Here is a 27,766-nt window from a genome sequence, read left to right on the forward strand (position 1 = left end):
GAACTAGCTGATCGGATCTCCCTGATGAGTTTGATGGCGTTTCTTGTATGCTATGGGGAGCATCTTAGATGCCCTGGTAAATAATTCATTCTTTACATAGCAATATTTGAAAGTAAAATACTTGTGGGATAAATCTGATAGGATCGTGGCCTCGATAAGACAGTATCTGCACGCTCTGTGTCCTCAGGAGGAGAGGGCCCTAGTTCAGGGAACTGTGTCCACGGGGACAATACGAGATAAAGGGTGGTGGTTGCTATAGGGGACACTGCGAGGCCACGGCACAAGGTCTTGCTAGAGGAAAGTGGGATGGACTTGCTGCACTAACTGCCATTGAGTACTCCAGCGCCTGGTTTCATTGCTGTCAGCTAAAAGTGAGTTCACTACTGGAAGAACTAAAAAAAAAAAAAAAAGAAATTTAAACATCTTCAGCTAATTGCAGTTGACAAGACAAAGGCAGTTTGACTTTCCAGTATTAATTAGCAAACCCATACTAATTAGCTTGTATAAGCACAATTCATGCTTCTTTCCCTAAATGCAATTAATATTGCAACTGAAGACATCTCTGGGCTGTGCCGCTGTATCATTAACATACTTTGCCCTAATTAGACACGGCCAGTAGTGGCTGGAGAAATGAGTTTGTGATTACAACCATAAAAAATCCTCTAATATTTTATATCCTTCGGGGAACTTGAACCTAGAATTTATTTTCTGATTTAAGAAAAATTACCCTTACCATTGTGCTGTGTAATTATAACAATGAAACTTTGATTTTTTCGCTCCCTCTAACCCTTCAGTTGTTTATTTTTCTTTATTCACAGTTCGAGTGTATTCCTGTTATAAGGGAAGAGTGCCTTCCGCGTCTTCTGAGAGGTGGTACATAACAGTCACCAGTCTGATAGGGCTCAGATGACTTAGTTGTCCCACAGATCTGTGGGTTTTGTGTTTCTTTTATTTGCTGAAAGAACATGTTTTGTTGTGAAGTTTTTTTGGGTGCCTAAGCACACTTCTTTACTGCAGTTTTTGTGTATGTACGTGTGCTTTTCTGACAATTTTATCATCACTGGAAGTTTTTTTTATCGAGACTAGTGCTCCAATATCTTTGTCTCCAGGATGTGCCGGGAGATTGCTGGTAGAGTTCACACATAGGGCTCCCTGTTTTGTGGTCCCAGGATCTTACTTCTTATGGTACGTTAGTTTAATGCTCTACTGGCATAGAGCTGAGAGCTAGCTTCACTCATACCAAAATACTGTTTGTGCAAAATGCTTTCTTGTTTGTTATATTATTTTTCTTTCTCTCCCTAAGGGAGAGAAGCAGAAGATGTGTTAGTTTTTCTAATTTTCATTTGGCTTTTTCATCTCCCTCTATAGACAGGAGGAAATTGTTTGGCTCAAGCTTGCCATCCAAGCAACAGCTGTGATCCCTGATCTTACACTTTCTTTCAGTCTGGTTCTGTAGCCCGGGCGTTCATGTCAGGATTTTTTTTCTCTGCCATTAATCCCTGAGGGAAGTCAGCTTGGTATTAAAAAAGTATCACTTGTATTTTCATTGCCCTGAGGTGCTCTGGGTATCTTTTGGCTTTCATCTTCAAAAGACAGCTTGGCCCATGTGGGCTTTGAAATCTATAGACTGCTCATTGGAACAAATTATATTTCACCCTCCAGCAGATTAAAAAGGATGGATATAAGAATCAGAAGAATTGCTTAGCAGGGTGGGAGGTAAAGAAGATTTGAAGTCCAAGAATGTAGCCATCACAAAATGAATGGCATAAATTGAGTGTCCTTACAGAAGAAACAAAGACACCTTAAAATGAAAATAATGAATGCCCCTTGCCTTGAGTAAAAGTGTTTGGTAACCCTCTGCAAAGAACAGGAGACCTTTATTTAAGGGCAGCAGGTCAGGAATAGTTAAGGAACCAAATCCTGTGTTCAGTCTGATGAAACCATAATGTTTAGTATTAACTTTAATGTCAGTGACTAGCTGCACTGATGGTTATCAGGAGAAGTAATGGTGACAGAAAGGAGAGTACATGAAAGAAATCAACTCAGAGAACGCTGTGCGTGATACGGTTGGGAACTAGCTGTTAACTCGAAGGCAACATGGAAAAATCACAGAGTTTGGGAAAATCGCAATAGGCAGCAATACGTAAACAACAAGAGACCCACATAGTTCACAAAACATTTGCATTATTACTGAAAGACTTTGCTTTCTAGTGGTTACATCAGACCTCCAGACTTTGAAGAACTGTAACTTTTGATACTCAAGAGAAATACCTGGCAAGGATAAAAATTCTGTTACATTTTACTCTACAGGTGATAACAATGATAATGTGAAAGAAGAGAACTTTAGTATAGAAAGACCTATCCTGGATAACTTGCCAATATAGCTAGTTTAATTCTTGTTCAAGAGTTATTAAACATAAAGCAAGAAATACAACAGACAAGGCACAAGAATGAAACTGGTGTTCGTTAGCGGAAATGTAAATTCTCTGTATTATCCGCAATGGGATGGCAATTAAATGTGGGATTAGAGTGCTGAACCACGGGAGTTATAAATGAAAGTGAAGCTTTGCCAGAACATATATAGAACCAACAGGTTGGGAGGGGAAAGGAGATGACCGACTGGTGCGGGAAGTCTCCATCTATCAGAAGTGTATTTCATCATTTCTGAATTGATTTAGCAAGACGACAGCAAATCTCCTTACCATTTGACAGATTTTATCCTAACACCTTATGTGAGACTGGCAAACCCAAGACAGATGAGTAGTGTGGCACTCAGCTGAGCAGCAGCATGAACACAGCAATAGTTTCAGTAAGGCAATTTTAGGGAAATATCCAGGTCTCAAATCAGATTGAAAAACATGAATCTGGTTATAAAGAGACAGCAAAAAAAACCTGAACCAGAATGAAATGATACAGTAACAGAAGACTGGAAGAGGACTTTCAGATCATAAAGTCCAGTCCTTTGGTTACTAAGGCAATTGCAGCATATACCTTAATTCATACATTTATCGAGCTCATCTTGAAACTGCTTAGGTTGTTTGTCCCATTACTATCATTGAAAGGCTGCTCTGATAGCTGAAATCTTCCCAATTCCAACTGAAAATACATGTGCAGTCACTATCCATTTTTTTCTTGTGCTAATGTTCTCCTTAAACTACAGTGACTGTTCTTCCTCCCTCATATTTATGCTGTGACATATTTATAGAGAACAATTGTTCTCTCCCAGCATTTTTCATTTGTCTAGGTTAAACAAATCAAGCTCTTGCAGTCTTCTCTTAAAACAGGCTCTTCAGTCTCCTCATGAATCCTGCAGCTTTCTTTAAATCTCTTCCCAGTTTTCTGTGTCTCCTTTGAAGATGAGTAACCGCAGTGGTCACATCATTCCAGGTGATGTTCCAGCAGTAGCTTGTACAGAATTATCTTCTACAGGAGCATCTAGAACAGGCAGGTACCTCTCTGTCCTGGATGTAGCTCAGTTCTTCCATGGCAGAATCGGATTACCCATTTCCACTGCCACATGGCACTGATGTTCTTCCTGTGATCGATTGATCCACCCAGCCATTTGTCCTCCTCTCTAGTTTCTGACTGGTGAAGACTGAGTTTGTAGGAAAGGTTCTAGCTGCTGTGGGACTTGCACTATTACATTTCAATTCTGCTGCTGTTCTTCAGTTTTCAGCTAGCTGCTTCTGTCTGATCTATTTATGTTCCTCTGTGATAAAGCCTCCCTGCTTTGTGCTGTCAGTAATTGTGTTTGTGCGTTTATGGTTTTGACCCAAGATCTTCAGTGAATTTTCTTTGTTTTAAATATGTTTTCATAATCAGTATCTGAGACAACTTTTTCTCTATCGGTTAGTTTTATTTCAGCAGAGCCTTTTGTTGCTTGTTTGTTCTGTATATACGTCACTGTGTTTGTATTATTTTTCACTTTATTGTGTGGTCCTGTTAATTTAGAGATGTGATTTGTTGGAACGAGGGGGGTGAGAGTGTGCAGGAGTCATCAGTGCCCTGTTTCAGCTTTTCTCCCTGTGTTTTTACTGTAGATCTTTGGTTCTCCAGGTAGAGTAAACCCTGGAACAGAGGGATGGGAGTACTCAGAGTTACTTTTCTTTTCTCCTTTTCTTAGCTGAGAGCTCTCTCTCAGTGCTTGTTGTAAACAAGTACATTAAAATTAGTCCTTGCTGTTCCCCAAGGTGTAGGAATATAGTGAGCTCTGAGGAACAGAGACAGGATTTCCCCCCCCTCCCCTTAGCACAGGGAATGATGAACGGCCTCAGTTGGTTGTGTTGCATCTGCTGCACGTTCCCTCTTGGAAAATTCACGTTCAACACACAAAACTGTGGCAACAACAGAAGCATCTATTGCATGTGACTGCAGGCAAAGTAGAGAGTGTGGTGGAAGCTTTGGGATCTTGGTAGATGAGTGCTGACAAACTGCCTGTAGACTGGGGAGGTGATCAGTACGTTACGCTTCTGCATGTTAATATCTCAATGCTATTTTAATTAGGTTAGAAGAAGAGACTTAGTGAGTCAATTCTTGCAGTTTATCTCTGTTTTAAAAATCAAGCCAGGCACATGGGATCAAATAGTACATTCCTTTCAAATTAAAAAGGAATAAACGGTCTGTTTAAAAGTCCCATTACACAAATGAACCTGCTGCTGGATCCATTAACGTGAAAGTTTTATGGAACTCTGCAGCACCGTTTGCTTTCAACAGGACTGGTTTCATTTTCTCATTGAAGGCAATAACAGCTGACATGGGGTTAGGACTTTCACGAGGAAGAAATGTAGCTGCTGGAAGTGGAGAGCTGCCTTACTGCTGCGCCTCCCTTTGGGCTCCCCGTGGGACAGGTACTGCTGGATTGCGGGCGAAATAGCAATTGAGCAGCAATTCCAGCTCAGATGGGATGTATGGACAATGATCTAATTCTCAGCCCATCATTTGGAGAGGCCTCCGTGCTACAGGTGTACCTGTAAAACCTGAGCGGTACTGACAAACGCTATGGGTTGCTTTCTGGTGAAAAGGATGATAGCGAGCGCTCCGCTTTTCAACTCAGAAATAGGCTGAGAGCTGATAATGTGCTCTCACCTTTGCATTGGAGGATTGTATGTGGGGGAAAAGAGCTGGGGGAAAAAAAGAGGTAGGACTTTTTTTTCCCTTCCGTTATTGAGCAGAGGAGAAAGGTGGATCGTTTTTCTGTGCAGAGGACACTGCGGTGCTGTGATTAGAGCAATCCTGTTGTCAGTGTTGCTGTTGTTACTGTAAAATCTGAGTTACACTGAGGTACTTGGTAAAACATAATGAGTGGGACCAGGGCTATTATCAGAGGCCTTATTGTAGTAGCCACAGCCTTGAGGTACAAAAGACACAATTAATATGCATGGAAGTAGTGTGCTTTTCCAGGCTTCTTCCACCCTCACAGAGTTTGTAGGAAGTTTATGGGCTACTTCAGACTCCCTCCGCTCGATTTACTTGAACTAAAATTTCCTGGAGGGTGCAGGGGCTCTCTGCTATGTTCAGCGCTGTGAGAGGTAGGAGAAAATAGGCTGAAAGGTCCTGGATACATCTAGGGTTCACTAATTTCTGCTCCTTTTTTCTGCCTTGCCTAAAAGGCAGCTTGGAGAAGCTGTAGAAGGAACATGTGCTTCCAGTGCATGTCCAGAGAGGGAAAGGAAGACTTGGTCTGTTGAACAGTCATGTTAGGATGGGACAAAGTAATCATTAATCTCCAACTTGCTCGTGACAAGGATGGAGACCAGCTTCCTCCTGCTTTCAGAGTCTTGGGAAGTTGTACCTGCATCAGAAGAGGACCATCCTGAGAGATCTGAGCCAATAAATGCAGTTCTGGAGGCACAGTTTATCCTGAGCATGAGGGAGGATGAGAAGATCTCTAGCTTTGGGATCTAGGGGGGCATTGAGGGCATGTTCAGTGGACATTCCTGCAGATCAAAGGTTGCAGGATACTTTTCTTCTTGCCCAGGGCTGGCTTTGTGTGTATGAAAAGGGAGATAAAGGCTTAAAAAAACATGACGTTTCAAGACTGTCTTAGTCCTTGCACTGACAACCTAATCAGCTTGCTACGTTACTTGTTTTGCTTTCGATCTTTTTGTGTCTCAGTGCCCTTAGAAGAGCTTGTTCCCAGTGTTTTTTGCCTTTGGCGGTTAGATGCTGGGGGTAGATAGTAGTGGTGGCAGGCTGGGGTCTCTCTGAGCCGCTCTGCCAGGGCAGCAGAGTCCTCCAGCAGGAGCTGTAAAACCTAATTTATCCACAGAGACAAGAAGATCATGGAGCTGAATTTTTCCTATGACCTCTTGGTAAATAATGAATGGCAGTGCCCTGCCTCTTTGGAATCGCTTAATTGAGGCTGACAACTCTTTGTTGTATTACAGGATCTAGCTTGTCAGGAGAATTTTAACTTATTTATGAATATTTCATTAACCTCTAAAGACTGGCTGTATAAAATCCAGCTCCTGCCAGGCCCTGTCCTGTTGATGCTGTATTCGATGCTAATGTCATCCGCCGCACATCTATTACACCTTCCCTTCCCTCCGAGCCGGACCTTGGAGCTTAGTGTTGGTGGCAGCAGGAGCATGTTCATCAAAGGTTAAAATGCCAGGTTTCTGCTTTGGCACCAGAACTGAACATATGGTATTTGAGAGGGAATTGCTTTTTGCTTTTTGTTCTGTGATTGCTTGCTGGCAACTGAAGGGGACCACAGGCATGATCCTGAGAGGCTAAAACGTGCAGAGCAGTCTTGGCAGGGCCCTGTAACTTCTGCTTTTTGGCGCAAGGAGAGAGATTTCCCACTTCTTATCCATAAAAAGCCCGCTGCTTGTTGTCGCAGAAGGGCCTCAGGATGGGTCATTTAGCTAGAAAACCTTAAGTCTGCTCTTCTTAGCCTGTTCCTTGGGGAAGGGTTTGGGGAGCAAGACTCCTTCAAGCATCTGCCACTTCCTTGAAGGCAGCTGGGAGGCTCTGTCAAGAAAGCTGCTGCTTTCCCATAGCTGGATCCCATGCCCCATCCTAGTATTTCCCATCTGGGAGATCAGCAAGCATCTTGAACATGAAGCTCTGCCGGCCCCTGCTCACCCTCCCTCTCTCTGCCGAGGTGTGCCAGAAAACAGTGCTCCCAGCTGTAGCGAACTGCAAAATAGGGCTGGAGGTGCAGCGGGAGCGAGAGCTGTTCTTAAAAGCATGTTGAAGGACAGGCTGTGGGTTGTTCCATGTGAGTCGGAGCAAGAGGATTAAGTTCAATTTTCAAGTCTAGCACTCAGCGAAGGCTCCTTTGCTCTCTTACAGTATTAAGCAGAGATTGATTCCACTGTATTTATGTTAGGAGACGAAGGAACAAAAATGGATGTTAGATTCCTCTTTCCTTTCCCCTTTGATCTTCCTAGGTGGTCAGAAAAATGCATAGATTCTTCTCTGACTGTTTATTACATGAAGATTTTTCAACCAGAAAACTGATGGGGGGCGAGAGGTCGGGTTGCAAGCTACCGTTTAATGAGAATTTGTTGACTGAATGCTCCAGAAGCTCCTCAAGGGTATATTTTCAAGAAACAAACTGTATTCAGACTTTGTACGGAGGAGGTATGACATCTTTGCAGATTTATTTGTTGCTCTGCCTGTGAATTACAACTGATAGAAGACTTGCTTCTAGCGAAAGTGCCTACTCCTGCGTGAAAGAAACGTGATGCTCTTCTTGAGAGCAGACAACTTCATTGCACCAGTGCTGCAGCCGCACTGGACAGGGCTGCAGCAGATTCAGTCCGACACCTTGACAGGTTCCCTAAAGAGACTGTTATTCTGTGTTTTGCTGTTCTAACCAGGAGTAGCGGGTAGGAGGTGTCAGCCATTTAAGGCTAATTACTCCGGAGTTTCCTTCCCTCCGTGGACACCAGCTGTTTTCCTCTCCGTGGTGGGAGGAGCTTTCGGTAGTAATTAAAGGAAACAGTCATCTACATGCTGGTGAAAGTGGTGGAGCGAGGCTGATAACAGCGGAGAGGCTCTGAGCTGAATGAACATGGAAATTAGGTGATCCTTCTTCAGAATGAGCTGTTAAAGCAAAGAGAGGTGTTTTGGACGTGGAGCTGTCAGGGATTTTTGCTGTCGTGCGGTGGTGGTGATGTCTCATAGCGGCGCCTGGGAGTGTGGACTGGACAGGGCTGCAGCAAGATGGAGAGGAAGAGATTCCTCGTCTGCTCCTTCCTCTGGAAGCAAGAGTTGAAATATGTAATTATACTCGAATAAACTTGTGGGTTTAAATTAACATCTCTGGTTCCCTTGCTCGGTGGGTCTCTTGCACAGGATATTTGCTCCTCTTCCCCTCAAACTTTCCAGTTTTGTTCATCTTGAGCTCTGAGCCAGCTTCCATCCTGCTGAATGTCCAGTAGTGCTCATTTCCAAACCGTCACATCTTGCACCCATCCCAGAGTACCAGAAATAAATAAATACAGCATAAAGTGGGGAACAAAGCTTGAGAAGGCAAAACTGTCAAAACCATCCTAAGTTGGTACCCATGTGACGACTGGTGTTGCACATTACTTGCTGTTGACACAGAGTCCATGCTGGTGGCTAGGGCAGCTGTCTTCGGACGTGCTTGTAGCATCAGCAGAGCATCTGTCCTTCAAACAGAAGGATAGGATCCTTCCAGAGCCAGTGTATGGTTTTGTGTATCCCACCTGTGGGTAAAAAGGGCCCCAGATGTTACACTGAATGGGTCAGCTGGAGCATTCAGGTTGTTCAAAGCTGCAGGGTTTTGCACACCCTTCTGCACGCCCAACTGAGATACCAAGTCTTGGTCCTTAGTGCGTTGCTGCAGGGTAACAGTATCGATACTGTCACCTTATCCCCTGTTCAGATAACAGCCCTATTTGCTGTAGATTAAAAAGCAAGAGAGAAAATAAATATTTTCCTGATCTTTTTTTTTTTTTCTCTGAAGTATTCCAGACAGGAGTATTTGCAATGGATCATCTGAATAGGGGTTAAGCACTTCCAATTAGACATTACTGCTCATCAACAATAATCTGCTGTTGTGTGGAGCACCTGCGGGTGCGGGGCTCTGTGGTTCTGCTGGGGCAGGATGCGGAGGTGAGCAAAGGGAGGTGGGTGAATGGGGAGGGTCGGCATCTGGCAGCACTGGGGTGTGAGAAGAGGCTTAAGCAGGGGCAGGAGGCTGAGTCCTGGGGCAAAGGTATATTGTAGGGGTTTGGGGAAGAGCTTGTTGGATGGGCTGTGCAGGAGGAGGCTGAGGGTTTGGAGGGTGAGATGTGATGATGCTTCCTTCTTCACATGCTTGCAGCTGGGCACACAGCTCAGGCTCGCGGTTGATGCTGCTCATACGGGAGCATGGTAATTTTGGGACCCCTGTGGCATTGGCCTTATTTTGCAGAACAGAAGCCGTTTCCTGTAATACCCTACACCATTGTGATTACACATGGAAACCTTAGGATAACTGGTTTAAATAGGGTGTCTGTGCATTCGTCCTCTTCAGCTGCTAGCAGCAGAGCTGCGTTCTTTTGCAGCAGGGCTGAATTTGGCTCACGGAGCCTGGAGTTTCACCAAGTTGCGCTTGTGCAGCACAATGTAGAGGGGAGGTGTTTGAAGAAAAGCTGTGGGCTGCCTGCAGATTGGGAATCAGAGGGGAGAGAGGTGAAAGCTCGTTAGGGCTCCCTTGGGGTAGATGAATTAGTTAATGACTATGCTGTGCTTTGAAAATGCAAATGCTGTGTCAGAGCTAAGTCTGATTATAATAATCAATCTTCCTTTTGAGAGGGTGCTGGAGATGGGGAGGGGAGAGAGAGATGAGGCTGGGGCTGAATTTTTAGATTGCAGATCTGAGTTTCTCTGCTGTCATTAAGGTTTCTGACGTCGCCCGAGAGGTCAGCAGAACTGGGGAGAGGCAAAAGGTGAATTTGGGAAGAATGATCCTTGCAAGCACTGGTGGCTCCTTGACAGGCTGAAGTTAATTTTGTAATTTTGTTCCTTATGATTGTCCTGCTTGGAAAGGGAGGGGTTGGCATCTGCTCCTGTGTGTGAGCTACCCCTGCTAATGGGAAAGATAGAAACTGCCTCATAAGCAGGATCCTCCGGGGACGGAGAGAGAGGAGGGTGGCTGCTGCAGCCGTCCGGCGGTGACAGCTCCTTCTCCCTTGGCACTTTATTCGTTTGTAGCAAGCGTTCCTAGTAATTACGCCTCTTAATTTAGGAGAGCGAGTGGGAGAAAGGAATATAAATTTGTGTATTAACTTTAGAGATTGGAAATAGGGCAAGCGAACCTTCTCTCTGGGAGATTATATTTGGAAATGAAATAGAATGACATTCAGTATAAACTTGAAAAATTGCTCTCTTTTTACTGCAACAGGAGGAGAAAAGCCACAATCCAGACTGTATTGGAGAGAAGCAGAAGTCAGCATATGTCCATTTCCCAGTTTGTGTGTATCTACAATAATATATATTCATGAGTATGTTTTTAGGAAACTGTTTGCTGGAACGTTGCTTCTAGTGCTGTCTTCTCAGTGATAAAAGCACACCAAGTTTGTTACGGATTGGATAACCCATAGAGACAGGCAATTCTGATCCAGCTAGCCTTTGTCTTTCAAGAGGAGGAAAAAAAAAAAGATTTATTTTTTTGCTTCAACCAAGTGGGAAATAGGTAGTTCTAAACACTTTTTATTGAATATCTGGTTTTCTTTCAGTTTACTGCTTTTGTTTCATAATAGCATCAAGGATTAATTTTCCCAAGAAAATGTACCAACTAATCCTGGGTGCTTAGCCTGTTTCTAAATGGCAAGTAATATTTTGTTTTGCAAGTATTGTCCTATTTCTTTGAAGAAGAGTGAAGTTCACTGAGAAATCTGGTGAGGTTTAGTTCTCCCTATGTGTGCTTCTCTGCAGATGTTTTAGGGGAACAGCCCTTCAGCACGTCGGTGTGTTGGGCGTATGGAAGAGGTGATACTGCTTTTGCTGAGCAGAATGATGTATGGAAGTGCTCAGCATGGTGTCTTACTACCTTGTGGTATTGCTGGCCACCCAAATTAAACTCACTGGTGTTCACGTATGTTTGATTTCTGTCCTGATGCCAGATTTATAAGCTTGCCGTCAACAGGAGGTCACCAAGCTTGCCGTGCTGCTCTGTGGGAAGAGAGGCAAATAAGATCCTTAGTCACTGCTCATCCTTTGGAGAGAAGCACAAATAGCATCACTAGAATAACTGGTGTATCAAGCTCCTGGGGAACAGTAGTTCGCCTGTTTTCAAACCTCAGCGTATGGGTCGTACTCAGGGTCTGATTTCTCTGTTCTTGTCTATTTTAGTGTACACTCTTCCTTTCCAAGTCTGCTTGGTTTTAATACATTTAAATATTTATGTATTTAAATAGCTTCTTGAATTGTGTTGAGACTTGTAGTCAAACACAACCTCTCAATTCACCTTTCCATGCTGGCACCATGCAATTCAGTTCCTATTTATCTCTGCCTTTTAAAATCAGCTCTTTTGCTGAGGAAGGCCTTTCAAAGGATGTTGCATCAGCCCATTGTTAAATAAACCTTTAGACATTTATAATGGATTCAGCATTTCCTGCTTTTTACAGTTCCAAGAATGCTGAATGACGTGCAGGCACACTTCATCAGGATAAGATTGCTGTATCAGCCCCTTGCTAAAATTCACTCATTATTCAAATAATAACTGTATGTCTTCAGCATACGTTCTGTGAAATATGTGTACATGATGTGGGCGAATAAACCAGCCCCTTTTTCAACGTGCAAATCCTGACTTTAGCAGTGAGTTGAAATACTTCAGATTTCGAGTCCTTTTTAAACTTTACTACCCAAAATGAGGCACCCAAACAAAGATCTGGTCATTATTTTGGGCGGTGTGTTACAATTTCCAGAAGTTTGTAAATGTGGTTTTCGGGGGGGACAGATTTGATTTAGACGTTTAAGTCCCATGACAAGTCTCATTTTGAAGATGAAGTGTGGACAGTAGGTCAGTAGGATGCTTTGGAAAGGCTTGTCTTCATGAACGCTGAAGCCCACTCAAATCAAGTGGGAGGAACAGTAGGTCCATGGCGTTGCAGAGACTTGGAGTACTTGTTTTGGAGGGGACAAATATGGGTCCGAAATGACAAATGCCTGAAATATACCAAGAAAATCAGCTCTCTAAAGTAAAGTTTTGTTTCTTCTAGCTGTCATGAGATGGATTTATAATTTTTTGTTTCTCCTGTCATCTCTTACATCTTTAAATAATTCCTACAGAAGAGAGAACCAGCAAGGAACACATTTCTTACACTGCTGTGGGTGTTTGCTATATCATTAACACTTGGAGGAGAACCACCACCTTGAAATCCTGTCCAGGCAGGTTTAAAAGTAAGGCTGAAAGAAGAACAATATTTCATTTAATTAAACCCTAGATGAAAATCCATCCATGTTCTTCCTTCCTCTTTTTTCTCGGTTTTGACTATTTATTTTGGAAAAAGTAGCTGCATTGCATCTTTGGGGGTATTTGTGTGTTTGTGGAAGTGAACATTCTGTATACTGGATGTGTCCTGATCACTTTCTATTGAGAGCAATAAAGCTGGACTGAAATTCATGCTTATGAAGTGAAAGAGAGTAGAAAAGGTTTGGGATGAATGGGATCATGTTAAGTTGAGAGCAAGAGGCTCCAGTGTGTTCTGAGAAGAGAACGTCACATAGTCAAAATGTTAGATACCTGTTTATGTGCTTTATTCACAAGTCATGGGCTCTGACATTACTCCTTATTCTGCCTTTTCTAGTGTCATAAAAACCTTGGATAACTTAAAAAAAATTAAAGTAATAGCTTGGTTTCTTTTCAAGTTGCTAATGTGTTCTGTACAGTGGGGATATCGCTGGGGGTCTGATCCTGGGTGATGCTAACCCCGAAGCTCCTGTGGAACTTGTAGGTACTTAGGTCTCTCGTGCAGTTTTCAGGGTAAGAGACGCAATGCTGTATTTCGGGACAATGTTCTCTCTCTGCTCTCAATGCTAGTTAAAAGAGCCAGATCAACATAAAAGAGAGCTGAAGGATCCAAGCCTGACCTAGGTCATTTGGTACTGAATGGGGGAATACAGCAATGAGCTGTGATGTGAGCAGCCCTTTTCCCCTCTCTGCTGGGTAATGGCTTCTAGTAGTTTAATGTATTCAAAGTAATAAAAGTTTTACTCAGCCAGTTATATAAAATTATTGATAAAAATTGGAAGAGTTTACACAGGAATATTGAGTTAGTCCAAAAAGCAGAAAATGCCTGCTCAAAGTGACATCTGGTGAACAGGAGAGACAGGGACTGGAAATTAATTGAGAAAAAGGGATGTGATGGGAATTAGGCAGAGAAAACAGCAAGAGGAGATAAGCTCTTCCTCTCCTTATCCCTTCTTGAGGCCATTCTTTGCCACTGGTACCAGGAGGACAAGTGGACAGGAAGGGACAAACTCTGCCACCGCAGTGAGTCATTTCACGTTTATCGCCTGGTCCCCAGAGCTCTCCTGAGGAGCTGTGTCGAAGGGAATGGTCTTGGTCACCTCCCCACCTCTTAGGCTTGCACAAAGTGCTGAAAATCGTGTGGAATAGGGATTTGTATTTCTCCTATTACTGCCTTCCTGTTGCTTATTTTCCTCATTCAGTTCTGCTGCTTTTTTTTTTTTTCTCTGCTTTCTGTCTTGACTGCATCACGCGCAGAACTGCAGCGAGGGTCCGGCTGGAGGAGCGGGCGGTGGCAATGTCTAACACAGCATTACACGGGTACGAGTGTGCCAGCTCTGACCCGAGACTGGTGAGATCGTGTTCTGCTTGGATTGTCCCGCAGGCGAAACTGCAAGAGGAAGGTTTTGTCAACGGATTCCTTATTTTTAGCTCTTTTTTGCGGGTCTCTTCATTCTTGTTTTGTGAAGACCTATTTGCCTGCACCGTGCTGCCTTTGGAAAAGCAGAGCTGGATCCCATCAATAAGCCATCTTCCCTCACTAACTTTATTTTTGCTCTGGAAAAGACATAAATAACATTTTTAATATCTTCTGTGAGATTGGCAGGCCAGGGATGTTTTCCTTACTGAAACCCTAACAATTAAAGGAAACAAGCAGCATATTTTGAATGAAATATTTAATACCTTAACTGTTTTAATTACTTTTTTTCGTAAAATGATGTTTTAATGACAATAATTTGCTGTGGCACAAAGTTGTGCCTTGGCCTGAACTTGAAACTCTCCAGTAGTTTTAATCCTAGTTGAGGGAAGCAGGTCCGTGTCAACATTTAACTGCTCGAGCCAGTTTCATCTCTAAAGATATCACCATGCCCTCGTCTCCCTTCTTACCTCAGGCACATCAGATTTTCAGTCCAGGTAGTTTTGGCACTTGAAAATTGGGAGAACACAGAAATGACAGAAAATGGCCTTACAGTCCCTATGCCCTTCCTTCCTCATTCTCCTTCAACAGCTTATTCTTAGAAACCCAGCAGAATCTCATCACGCCGCTGCTGAGCGTACCTGGCACTAATTTGTCACCACTGTCTATCAGGCGAGACCTGCCCTGATGCTTTTCATGGCAGCATTCACTTGATCGTGTGTGCATTCACTCTCCCGTCTCCTTTTCCCATTACACACTCCATTTTTTTCCTCTCTATGCAGCCAACACAAGAGACCCCAGATCACAACAACAGATTCCTCGCCCACCCCCTCCGTCCTCCCTTCTCCCCCGAGAAGGCGGCCGTGATTTATCTGCTCGTGTCGGCGAGCAGGTGGCAGTTGGACTCAAGGCTGAGCCCGCTTAGCCTGTGATAAATAACATGTTTACCAGCCCTTCCATCTTCAAATGCTGTCCACATGCAGTCCAGAAAGCAGCACAAAACTCTTAATAGCAAACACATCCAGGCTTCAGCAGACATGGGAAACGGGAGACATAATGAGTGTTTTCCTGCTAGAAGTAGGTTTGAATTGAAGCCTGCTCCTCATCCCGGTACCTTTTATTCGCATTCCTGGAATTATCTGGCACGCTTGCTTTATCCCCAGCCATCTGTGATGGGCTGAGCTGGGAGAGATAAGCTCAGTAATCAGAAAATTGAGGGAAGCGTTTCTGGCTGTGATAATCTTATCAGGCAGCTAATATACATTAACATTTGTACAGCCTGATGATGCAGGTGGGCCTTTGCTTATTTTTTTCTTCCTGGATGCCTTTTGACAGGCAGGGGGAGAATGCAGGGGGAAATTTGGCTAAAACCTCTTTTCTACCCTCTCTTCTGCTCCGTCCCTGTGGTATCAGAAAGGGGAGGGAGAATAAGCCAACCATCCCTTTCCTGCCCTTTCCTGCTACCAGTGCTGCCGTGCTCTGTCTTTTCTGGTAAGCCTGGAAGGGCAAGGAGGCAATATGTCAAAATTTCAGTTCTGGCTGAGCCATATGACTGCATGTGTCAATATGCACCTCTTCCTTGTAGAATTGGGGAGTTTCTGCCAGCTTGCTGGCTTTGCAGGGAGTTTGCCGTCGCAATGGGATTTTGCTCTACAAGTCTAGCAGTGTTGTTGAAGGGAATGGTGTGTTAGTGGATTGTTTCCCTGATGGTGAGCACTGAGCCCTCTGTGGTCATAAGTTTTGCATCTATAATTAGGACTGGATTGCTTATTGTTTTCCTCCTGAGTGAAAAATGCAGTTTCTGTCAATAGATTTATTAGGGGAATTAGTCGCCAGGTGCTAAAAGACAGATGACAAAAGGAAATCCAAAATCTGAAGGATGAGTGTGAAGGAGGTCTAAGCTGGGAGATGGCGCTGGAACAGAAGTTTGGGTATCCTCTAGGTAGTTTGTCTCTGCTTACACTTCATAATAAATCATTTTCTGAGGGGTTTAGAAGCAAGTAACATATGTCATTTATCTATCTGTGCACCCTCTTGATAGCTCTTGAATTAGGGATACAGAGTCCCATAAGTCAGGGAGCCTGGGAATGGTAGAGTCTGGGTAAGAAGTTTTCATGTCTGTAGAGTTTTGAGGTACTTTCTTGTGAGTTCCTTCCCAAGCAAGGCCAGAGGCAGAAAGTATTCTTATTTGTTTGTGCCACCAGACCCACCTGAGCAGCTTGAGCTAGAAGTATATATTGGAAAGTGCTGGAAATATTCCCCGGTCTTTTGGATTCAATGTGTGTGTGTCAGAGTTGTCCTGGACAAGACAGCATAATCCTGTGGTTCATTTCTTCTGGGGAGGAATTGAAGCTGAATGAGGCTGAACTCTCAATACTGAATCTCGGGTACGAGCGAGCTCCTAACACCACACAGATAATTCTCTGCATCCCATTTTCCGTGGGGGATGGGTTGGGGAAATATCTGGAAGAGAAGCAGAAGCTTTGCTTAGAAAAAATCAACTTTCTGTGCCTCATCTACCTTGGAGAAGATGTTGGGGAAGGTAAAAGGGATTGCAAAGGGAAGCAGGGTTAACCGAGGTTTTGACATTCGACACATGAAGAGTTGTGCTTCACATCTGTATCCTGAGAAAGGTCTGATCTGTGCAGAACATCGTGATTTCCTCCTCCTCCCTTTGCTGTTCGCGTGTGCCCCTTATTAGTACTGGAGGAACTAACACCTTTTCTCTTCTGCAGCTGGAGGTGGAGATGAAGGTCCTGAAGTCTCAAGAGTGCACAGCCGAGCAAAGTACCGTCATCACCAAGGAGGAGGTTGACACGCTCAGGTAGGCAAAGCAAGGGGAAGGTGGAGAAGATTGTGCTGGTTTCAGTGGAACTAGCGAGAAGGGAAATGCCCAGGGTAGTTTCACTGCCTGCTCTGGTTATTGCCATCTCATGGTAGAGCACCAGGTACAGGACCTCACCATGCCACAATGCATGAAAAAGTATATGCGTATAGACTGCCTATGTACATTCTATTCAGGGAACAGCACGGTAACATTGATCAGAACATGTTTTCCTTGTATTTCTGACATAGGATGTTCTTTTCCCAAGCACACTTTTTACTTTCCCGCCAGCTTTTATGGACGTGAGAAATCCACGAAGCATTAACAGAAAGCCTCAGCCCCTGATCTTTTCTGTATTTAGATGCTTTATAAGCTTTTCTATCTTTTGGGAGCTGCAGGCTCTTTTCTTTTAATGTTTGGGGTCTCTTGTTCTCCGTTAATTCATAAGGCTGGCTCCTGCGTCACTATTCCCCCTGTCGACTTTCTTTCCTGGGGAAACAGTGTTGCTGTTTGTTTCTTATTTTGACCAAATCTCGACTGTAAATACAGTATTTGTTGGCATGTGTGTGAAGAGGTTTAGTAATACTTTTGTAATACTGACGTGCATGTAGCACTGGAGATAAAAGAGGGATGTTTCCCCTTGTGCATTGCTGCAGATGGCAGAGGGGTACCTGTTGTGATTCAGTGAAAGAGAAGTTACAAAACAGCGTTTCAGCAGAGGATACATGAGCATTTACAAAAGCTACAGTGAAGCTAGAAAACCTTCCCATGTATTTATTAAAGCATTTACAGCTTCCATTCCAAAGCAGGTGACACAATAAATACTGAGCACAGAAAAGTTCATCTGTTTCTGAATGTTTAATAAAGTTCCTTTTATTTAAGCTGAGCAAATCAGATCTTGACAGGCTGAGCTTTTTATTCTCAGCTGATGTAAGACTTTGGCTGGAGTTTCACTTCTTAATTCTTTTATATTTTCAGCTCCATCGCTATAAAGTGTTACTGCCTCATAGGACTGAACACAACATTTTGCAGCAAGCAGGATCTTGCAGAAAGCAGAAATTACTGGCCTGCACGTTATGACTTTGCTCTTGTGCTTTGCCTCTGGAGCTTGTTTTACAGCTTTGAAAGCCCAGTTCCATAGCAGAGGGAAGGTGTTTGAAAATAACACATGTTCAGCTCAGCTATTCCAATACGTTTTAGGGCTCTCCACCTAATCCTAGGGACTCACTCCTGTAGTTCCCTCAAGGTGGTGTAATAGTTCTGGAGACCCAAGGCATACATCTCCCTTTTTATTCTATCATATGTTTGAGTTCTGGTAAAGGATAGTATGGTGTGGCTTCCCTTTTTCAGGGGGATAAACCTGTCTCCATCTGCTTTTGCGTATTGTGGATATTTGTTTGACCTGAGCTCATTCAGGTTTTTCCTTTGCTAAGACACACTAGACCCTCTGAAACCTGATGTTTATACTGCTACAGAAGCATTCAGCACCTCCTCAGCAATGTTAAACCCATCAATCCTGATTAATAATATGCCTCTACATCAGTAAAGCCAGCATCCTGTTCGCTACCTTCTGGGAGCTGAAGGTTTTCAGAGTATTTCTACAGTACCTCCTCGGTCTCTCCCTCCTGGGGCTGGTACGGGCTGCAGCACCCTTTCACGCAGGAGATGTTCAGTCTCTTTATTTTCACCCCCAAGACTCATTATTTGGTGTTTATCTTCATTGAACAGCATTCGCCATCTATTAACTGGGCAGCTTCAGGGACAGCGTGTGTAGGGGGAAACAGCTGGATTGCCACATAGTCTAGGACCACTTCATATTCCAGAAGGCTCTTGGCAGTGGGGATGGAGATGTCTGGCTTTGCCTTGAATTAAAACCTATTTCCTGGGCAGGCACAGGTGGAGCTCGCAAGTACCTCCTTGTTACGGGATTGTGGTGTTAGGTTCTGCTCAAAGGTAGCCCTACACTCCCCTAGGTAATGGTTTTTTCTCTCTCATTTTTGTTTTTAAAGAATTTCTTTGACTACTAATCTCATCTCTCTCCTCCTTTCATGAAAGGGTGTCAAAGCCTCCACACAAAGTATGACAGAAACAGGCCTATTCCCAGTGAAGCCGTTGATGGTGCGGAGCTATTCTCCAGTGATGAGCCGTACCCTGAAAGCTGTTTCAGCAAAGAGGCTAAGCTTCTGCACTTGTTTCATGGTGATATTTTTGTCTTTTCTCTTTCCCATTTCAGTACCACATGCTCCTGAGGCTATGGATGAGCAGAGGCCACAGTCCCAGGATCTAATTCCAGGCTGTTTTTTCTGTCGCTTTTTACTGAACGTTGTTACGGCTGATTTAAATACTTGTCCCAGGCCCTGATGCTAGTCATTTAGCTACAAAGCTGTTCCAAAAAGCATGGATTTGTTTGTTTTTAATCACCCTTTTCACTGCTCAGCTCTAACAGTAAATGACTTGGTGCAAAGCGTTCTCTTTCTGCTGGAGCTCTCTTTGCTGGAGAGCTGGTAAGCCAGTCCCTGCTCCTTTTTCCTTACTCTTGGCTACTGTTGCTGCTTCAGGTGTCTTCTCAGACTCTCAAGCACTCCATTCATCACTGCAGAACCAACTCCGTCAAGCTTTTTTTCTTATGCTTCTAGCCTTAAGCAGTCAAAGGGTATGGTTGGGCCCTGTTTTGTGTTTTCTGGCATTTTCTGTGCATTGGACAAGAAACTGGGCCAAGTTCTTTCTTCATAGAAGAGGCTCCTTCTCAAAGGAGTGCAAGATAAATCCCTGTCTTCGCCCAGGCTTTTGGGGGTCAGGAATAATGTGCTGTGGTCCACTCCTGAACACTCCTCCTGGCTTGGCTGGATGCGTTCTCTCTGTACAGCAGAGGCAAATTGTAGCTGTGATTAAAGAACAGAAGGGAGGAGAAGAGAGATGAGTATGGGAAGGGATTAGGTCTGCTGTGCTCGTCTTCCTCCTGTGTCCTGTGGGCCTCAACAGGACCGGTTTACTCAATTTTACGTAGCCGCTAAGGAGGAGCGAGCAACACGAGCTCCACTGTTACTCTTTCCTTCTACAGACCGCTGCCAGAAATTAGTTCTGGCAGAAAACAGGGGGAAGAATGCAAACTTTCAAATTGGAAAGTGGGGAAAGAAACGCCACAGCTTATGAGGGAGTTATTTCCATTTCTGTAGTTTATTGTGGTCTTTGAAATCCCATTAACCTACAGTACGATGCGTCGGCTCTTCTGGACTGAGCCCAGCCTCTCCAGTTAGCTGCTGTCATGAAGGAATGTGAAAAATAGAGGAAAACCAGCAGAAGCCAACGAGGGGAGTCTGCAGAGCAGGAACGGACTGTGAGCCTCCAGGCATTTCCATATACACCCCGTGGTTAGAAGCTAACTTCTGAAAACAAAAGCAGGAGAGAAATAAAGGAGGGAAAAAATCCATATTAATCCTTTGAATCTGTATTCACCTCCTGTGAGTGAATGAGAGCTTTTAAAAATATATCTTTTGTCTCATTTTTCATTAGTATGGAAAGTAAATTTTCAGCGAGAAACTTGAAAGACTTTATCAGTTTTTCTTCCTTCTCTTGAGAACAAAGTGCTCTTTCGTCAGACCTTTTATAACTTTAAATGTGAAACTCTCTCCTGGCATCATCGTTTCTGAAGAGACAATAAAAGCCAGTGCTAATGCCATCATTTCTCACACTTCTTGCTGCTCCCTCTGAAATCATATTTGTTTATATTCTGCAGATCTTATGAAAAGAAAAAGTGGTCAAACTGTTGAGTTCGTGCTTTGTGGGGTATAGCAAAGCAGAGAGCATTTAGGCATTAGCACCTTTTAGAGGGAAGGTGATAACTGTGCAGAAACTAGTATTCAGAACCTATAAATAAAGGTAATATATTTAAAAAGTACTTCACTAAAGACTTAAGTGGCAACAGCTGAAGGACCTTTTCAGCTGGAACAAATCTGAACTTTTTCTTTCTTCTGTCAAACTGCAACCCCAGTAAAGCCTAAATGTTTTCTGTGGATTTAGTGACTGGGTAGAGTTACAGTAATTCAAAAGAAATTCATGTCCTTGCCAATGCCTATTAGTCACACTTGCTGGAATTCTGTCTGCTCTGCTCCTAACACCATCTCAGTGCCATCTGGATCCCTTAATAGCGTCTTCCCAACACATACATTTTCTGCTCCATTCAATGGTTTCCTGTTCAGCAATAGCTTTTCCACATGGCCATGTCCTCTTTGCAGATGGGACCTCTGTGAGACACGTCCTCATTGGCGATAGCCACGCTGCTCTACAGGCAATCACATAACACATCTGGGAACATTAAAAACGAATAAAAGAAGGATGAAGGGGTGATGGTGGGGAGTTGTCACTGGTTGACTCCACTGAAAAGCTCTGGACTGAGAGAGACTTTTTGAAGTGCCTGGATGCTGTTGAAAATCCGATTCCCGCCCTTCTTCCTTTCTAAACTAGGAGCAGCCTGGCCTTTCTAGTTCTCCCCAGCCGTTGCACACCATCTAAGCGCTTTTTAGATGGGCTGAACGCGCATGGTGGGATGTCTCCTGATTCTCCCAAGTGTCATTTCAGGAGACCTGAGGCTACAGGTTTGTTTTTTTTTTCCTGTATCCTCTTCTAATTTGGAACAGTGAAACATGCAGTAGAGGCAATGTAAAGCTCAGTTTTCAAAAGTGGGAAAATCCACAAGTCTGAGCAAATGCCAATTAATGTTTATCCGTGTGCTGAATTTGATCTTCTGAAAGGCTGTGGAGCCTTCAACTCTGGGTTAAGCTGTCTGCATCTGATGCAGGAAAAGTCTTCCAGAAATGTGAAGAGATCTTTGCCAGAGTTTAAATGTTTTCATGTTTTTAAACCCTGATATGGAGAAGAAGTTGGTAAATTTTCCAGAAATTAATCCGCATTACTTTTCCCTGTATCACAAAACTTGAGAATGGTGTCAGTATTTCAGAAAGTAACTGAGGTTTCTTCCTTTTCTCGTGCTGCAAGGCTGCTTTTAAAATGGGCAGCAGCATTCATTCTGGGCCAAACATGCAGTTGATAGATGGTTGTGCTGTACCCAGATGTTTATGTACTCTGCTTTTTGCTGGTTCTCACGTGAATTTATCTTGGATTGTTCTCCCTACCTGAAACTAACTCCCATGTGTAACAAGTTGAGGCATGCAAATTGGTGATAAAATAGCATCATGTATCTTGTGCGGATGGTCCCTGGACAGAGAGAGCACAAGGTGTGTACAGACTAAGGCTGCCTTTGTGGATGCTGGTGCATCCAAAAGCAGTACACAGTCGGCCCTGTACCTGAATTTATGTAAATGAAAAAATTCAAGTGCCAAGCAAGTAAATATTGTTCAATGTTTGACTGCTGTATCTTAACCACCAGCTGCAAATGCTTTGCTGTGTTTATATATAGATAGGATTTCCCTTGCTTCTCTCTCTTTGCCATTGGGAAGAGTTCCCCAGGGCTGGAAAGCAAAGCTAGAATAGCACAAACTGTTTGCTAATGGTTCTTAATGCTTTCCCACTGGAGATCCGGGACACTTAACAGTGTTAAAAATAGGTTAGAAGAGGGGTAAGTAGTGAAAGCACTAGTCAGTCCTAAAAACCTCTCTGGTACAAAGAGGTTACAGCAATGTTCCTGGTCCTCAGCGCAGAGGAAGCAGCGAGTTTTGCCTCTGAGCCGAGGCAGCGTGGAGGGGTGCTCCCTGTGCCTCGGGGGGCTGACCTTCCCCTGGCGCGCAGCGGGAAGCCCCACGCTGTGTCTGGAAGGGAGGGTACCCCAATGATACCCCAGTAGCTGGGGTCTTGGGAAGGAGCAGGCTATCTGAGGGATGAGCCCCAGGGCAAGCTCGCGGGGGAGAGGCTGTGAACTTCAGCCACGCTCGCGGGTGCTCTTGTGGGTGCTGCCGGTCGGCAAATAGGCGGTCCGGGTACGTCCGCTGCCTGACTGCGAGTGCCCTGGGCCTTGAATCACTGTTCTTTCCTCAGTGAGGCACAGAGGGCACGAACAAATTATTAAATCTTAAAATTGCAGGTGAAATAGCATAAAAATATAATGACTTAAACCTACCCTTGTTACAGCTCGCTTTGTCTCGGATCTTTGTGTTTTCTGGTGATTGCTATGAATGATATTTAGAGGGCATCTAAGAGGCATGAGCTTAAAACTCCACATGGAGAGAAGTTCTGCAGGCAGATCAAACCTGCCTAATGGAGACCATTGGAAATACAGAATGGAAAATGGGTGGGACTGTGGAGAATAAACAATCATCTTGGTTTTGAAATAGGCTTGATGCAATAGTATGGGGGAAGCAAAGATGGGCACAGTAGAAAAGATCAGAGGTGAGCAGAGAGATAAATGACCAATACACAGCTTACAAGTCAAAATATGCCCCTCTGGAGTTGTACAGAGTGACTAATGGGCAGATATACAGATATATATACCAGATATAATGTGTGGTCTGAGACCTCTAACCTGCCTGGGCTGCTCAGCTGAACTAAAGCCAAGCGCAAGATCAGTTTGTTGTCTTGCTGCGGGACATGGTTTAGTGGGCATGGTGGTGTTTGTTGGTTGATGGTTGGACTTGATGATCTTACAGGTCTTTTCCAACCTTAGTGATTCTATGATTCAGATAACGGCAACATCACAGCTTATTTGGGAGGCTGGATGGGGAGAAATTTGTTCTAAATTAAAATTCAGCATGTCAAGTATAGAGAAAGTACTGATGAGAGTCCTGTGTCTGGCTCTGACCTTTCAGTAGCTGCTGCGCTGTTGTTCCTCGGAGAAAAACATTGCTCTTCTTGTGGCCTGTTCTGCAGTCCATTTAGAAACACGCCGTTAAAAGCATTAATCCCATTTTGAATTTCCATTTTTTCCGACCTTTTCAGTCTCCTGCTTCTTCAGCATCCTTCGTCCCCGCTAGCTTTGTGTCTCCTCTGGAAATTATTGATGATCTTTTTTAATGGCCTAGACAATGCTAAAAGCTGCTCCTCCGCACTTTAGGAGCTTCCAAGAGTGAAAAAAGATGATACTTTAGAATATCTGAAAATTACCAGCAGGGGTCAGGCTTACAAATAATTTAAGCAATTCAAGCTGCATATTTATAAAGGAGACGTGTCTGTGCTGAACGTCTTGTAGATCAACCAGCTTCTATGGAGAAGTTTGTAACTTTTGCCCAGTGAATAGGAGAGATGACTTCTTAGTTGTACCTGCAATTTCTGTTGCATAATTCTGGGATATTGGCAGATGGGTGTATTGTTTATTGTCACGGTGCAAGGATTTTCAGTTTAATTTAGGTCATTTAAAAGTGTGTATTAACAAGCAAGATAATTATTTTTTTAAAAATACTCTGGAAAAGGATCCTGAGAAAATTGAATGCAAAGATCAATGTTAATATGCATTAGTTGCACAGTTAATCCCCAGAAGTTAACATGCAAAAGGTAAGGTTATTGAAGCAGCATTAACGTTTTTGTGCTCTATACTTAGATGCAAGCAAAAATGTTGTATCGAACGTTTTATAATAATATCTCTTGCCTAACAAGTTTGATAGAGTTCTCTGAAGGATTCAACAATCGTTTGGCTAAGGCTGATACAGTTGATATAATGTGTTTGACCTTTCAAAAAGCTTTGAGCCAAAGGTCACAAAGAAACTTTACTCTGATGGAATAAGAAAGAAGGTTCTTTGTGGCTTAATAAGAATATAAAAATCACAGAGGGCTGGCTGTCCCGGTGTACTGTCTGCGGGGATGGCCGGTGGTGGATGACCATGCGAACAGGGCAAAGCTACTGGGGCACTTTGCCAGAAGGCGCTTCTAGTGCCTTGTCTCCAGGATTTCCTGACCCAGAGATAATATCATGTCTTTCTACTTTGTAAAGCTTGATGCATTGTCCTTCCATTGATTTGCTTATGTAATACAAAGTTAAAAGATGGAAAAGCAAAGAATAAATGTTATTTTCACAATACCGAGCGTTTTCTGCTAGGTCCGAAAACGTTTTTTATTGGGACCTTGTTGTCCAACACAAAGAGGAGTTTGTGAGTAGTGACGTGACAGAATTTGAGATAATGTGAAATTATTCAGCTTATCAGACTGTTAAGAGTTTCAGAAGAATCTTATGATGCTGCTCAAGATGGGAAATGAAGTTGTACATCAGTAGTTGTAAAACCCATGTACATAAGAAAAGATACCTTTACTTTTACTCCCACAATAGTGGGCTCTAAATGAGCTGTTAACACTCAAGAAAGAGATCTTAATGTTATTGTGAACAGTTTTCTAAAAAGATCAGGTAAGTGCTCCATAGTTAAAAAGACAAATAGAATACTAGAAATTATTAGAAAAGAACTTGACAACAAAACAGAAAGCCTCATTATACCACTGAATACATCTGAGTGCTGTTTGTAGTTCTAGCTTTTCTCACAGTAAAAAGCCTATATAAAACTTGAAGAAGAACAAGGAAGGGCAATAAAGATGAGCAGAAATATGGAAAATCCTTGATGTGAGGAAAGACTAAATTGAGATTCTTCAGGAAATAATAGAGGAGGCCTGTAAAGTGGTATGGAGAGGGGAGTATGGTACAATTATTCACAATTTTTCATAGCAGAACTAACAGGCACTCAGTGAAATAATCACATGTGAAGTATAAAACAAAATGAACCAATTTTTCATACAGCATGTAATTAAATTGTGGAACTTACTGCCAAGGACTGTTGTGAAGGCCAAAAGTATAAATCAGATCAAAAAGAGATTTGATGCGCTCGTGGAGATTTTAGCTGTTGGTGGTTACTAAACGTGATGGTCTAGACTCAGTCTGTGGTTCAGGAAGTATCTAAGCTGGATTTGCTTTATATTAAAGTTGTAATTTGTAAAAGTACATTAAAAATACACATTTTCATCATACAAAGTTGTATCTTTTACTCATATGTTTTAACTGCCTCAGTAGTGTAGCGTTGTGGTTCTGAATAGAGGAATAATCTGATACTGCTTATGATTTCATGTTTTACTTGATTATTTGTGGTGGGACTGTGCAGGGACACAGTGCCTATTAACTTTCCCTTCTTCTCCAGGCTGAAAATTGAGGAGCTGGAAGCTGAACGCAGCAAGCTGGAAGAAGAGAACAGATCTCTGGAAATGAAACTGGAGAAGCTAACTCTGCAGGTAGGACATGTGGAGGTCCAGAGCAGCTGGAGAACCTGACACGGTCCATTCGCCATAGCTGTTCTAACAGATGTGCCAGAATGCTCACAGCACGCGACTTCACTTCCCTCAATCCGGGCAAGGCATTTTTCGGAAGCCTGTGCAAACTGCACGAACACACCTGTTATCTCTGATCATGTTATTGGAGTGTTTTGATGTCAGATGCAATCACACAAATGCAGTTGTCTTTCTCGATGCCTTTGCCTAGAACCTCTTCTTTTTCTTCTTGGAGCCTTAAAAACTGTTCCATCTTAAATAACTCCACTACCATAAGTTGTCTGTCTCCAAATTCATTTGTGCCAAAGCGGGAGTGTAGATAGGGCTTAACAGCACGGACCTGATAAGAAAATTTGAGCTCCATTTGTACTGAATACTCCACTGCTGCTATCAGCGATGGAGACAGAGATCACCAGTTTGTGGCCTCATTAGGTAGTAGTTTTCCAAGCCAGGAAGCATCAGTGCTGTTGGGAAGATGACGTGGCAGCATCTCCAGACCACAGACACGGAGAGGCGGAAGGTATGGAGTCAGAAGGACGAAAGGGTGTGTTTCTTCCGCTGTGCTGCTGTGGGTGTTTTGCCTTTTCCTGACGTAATGCTGTCCTATATGACAGAAGGTCTTCAGCTTTTCACTCTGGGTGGCTCAGTGAAGTCTCACCTTCCTTAAGGAGGGCAAGGGCACCTGCAGCACTTGAGTGGACTGTCTATTCAGCCAGCTCTCATTCTGGGAACAGCTTTCCTGGGCAGAGGAGGGCATGGGAGTTGCTTCAAGCTTTTACAGTATTTTCCTCTTTGAAAGGTGCTGGAGCAAATAAGAACCTGAGCGTGTTTGTTTAGTCAAAGCCCATCCTGCTATGAACAGTGTTATATCTCCCTTCCGTTCCCTCTGATATGCTGAACAATTCGGCATTGTAGCATTTTATTTTCCTAATTTTTCTTTCTCTTCTTTTTTTCCATTTTTGTGTAAATTGCTTCATGGTAGAAAACCTGCAGGTTTGAAATTGCCCAGAGTTCAGACAGACCGTTGATTTTATCTTGACACCTATTAGAGGCGAATCAAATATATTTTTTTTTTATTACCAATTCCTAGAGACAGGGGAAGTGACAGCTTTGATAAAGCAGGGAGCTAAGAGCTGCGGAGCATCTCTGCTGAGCCATGTTTAGTGTGAAACCTGTCACCCAGCTCTCCTTTAATTGGGTTTCAGTCATCAGAAGGAGATGAAAGCATTGGGCTGGTGTTTGGATGCTTAGGTCTCCAACAAACACAACAGCAGCTTTGGTTTCAGAGCAGATTACAACTCAGGTCACATTTAATCTGCCAGCATTGTCTTACAATGGCTGCTGGCTTTCCAAGAAGGCCTGACCAGAGGAATTCCCTATTTTCTTTGTCATGGCTCTGCTTTGGTTGCTTGTACTGCTTTTGACACGCCAAAACACCAAGCCTTTTAAATTGTGCATTCAAAGAGGGAAGGTCCAAAGTCTTCAGTGTAGTCTTGCTAATTGTCTGCCTTCTGGTCCTCGGTAGAGGAGATCATCAGCAGCTACCGTTTGGATAGCTGAGCTTTCACAGTATAGAACAGTAATGTGGTGATAGGAGCAAGGTGGGACCTTCATACTGTGCTAAAGCTACTACACAATAACACCAAAAAGGCTTTGAAAGCTTGTCACTGGATCCCCATGACCTGTCTCATTAATGGTGCTCGCTGTTTGAATGCAGTATTGTGCAGGTCAGGGCTTTGTGGAGGGAGTGGGGGAGAACAGGAATGACCTGCAGATAGAGCAGAGTAAAAATTGTATGGGAAGGATGAGATAACATGTAGGTGTGGAAAAAGAGAAGGAAGGTGGTCATCTGGCTTAGCAGGTCTAGGAAAGAAATCTTCCAATCCCCCAAAAGGCTAGTTAGTGA

General features: G+C 43.4%; 1 protein-coding gene across 1 annotated transcript in view; it reads left to right on the plus strand.

Annotated features, from left to right (window-relative positions):
• The window catches only part of MAD1L1 (mitotic arrest deficient 1 like 1), a 373,028-nt gene that overhangs the window by 188,648 nt on the left and 156,614 nt on the right, over nucleotides 1-27,766 (plus strand). The window contains exons 14-15 of the mRNA XM_059826248.1: nucleotides 16,583-16,671; nucleotides 25,734-25,824. Of these exons, the coding sequence (XP_059682231.1) occupies nucleotides 16,583-16,671; nucleotides 25,734-25,824 (180 nt within the window). The remainder of the gene's footprint in view (nucleotides 1-16,582; nucleotides 16,672-25,733; nucleotides 25,825-27,766) is intronic.

This window comes from Gavia stellata, chromosome 18 (genome assembly GCF_030936135.1).
Source record: "Gavia stellata isolate bGavSte3 chromosome 18, bGavSte3.hap2, whole genome shotgun sequence".
Taxonomy (NCBI): domain Eukaryota; kingdom Metazoa; phylum Chordata; class Aves; order Gaviiformes; family Gaviidae; genus Gavia; species Gavia stellata.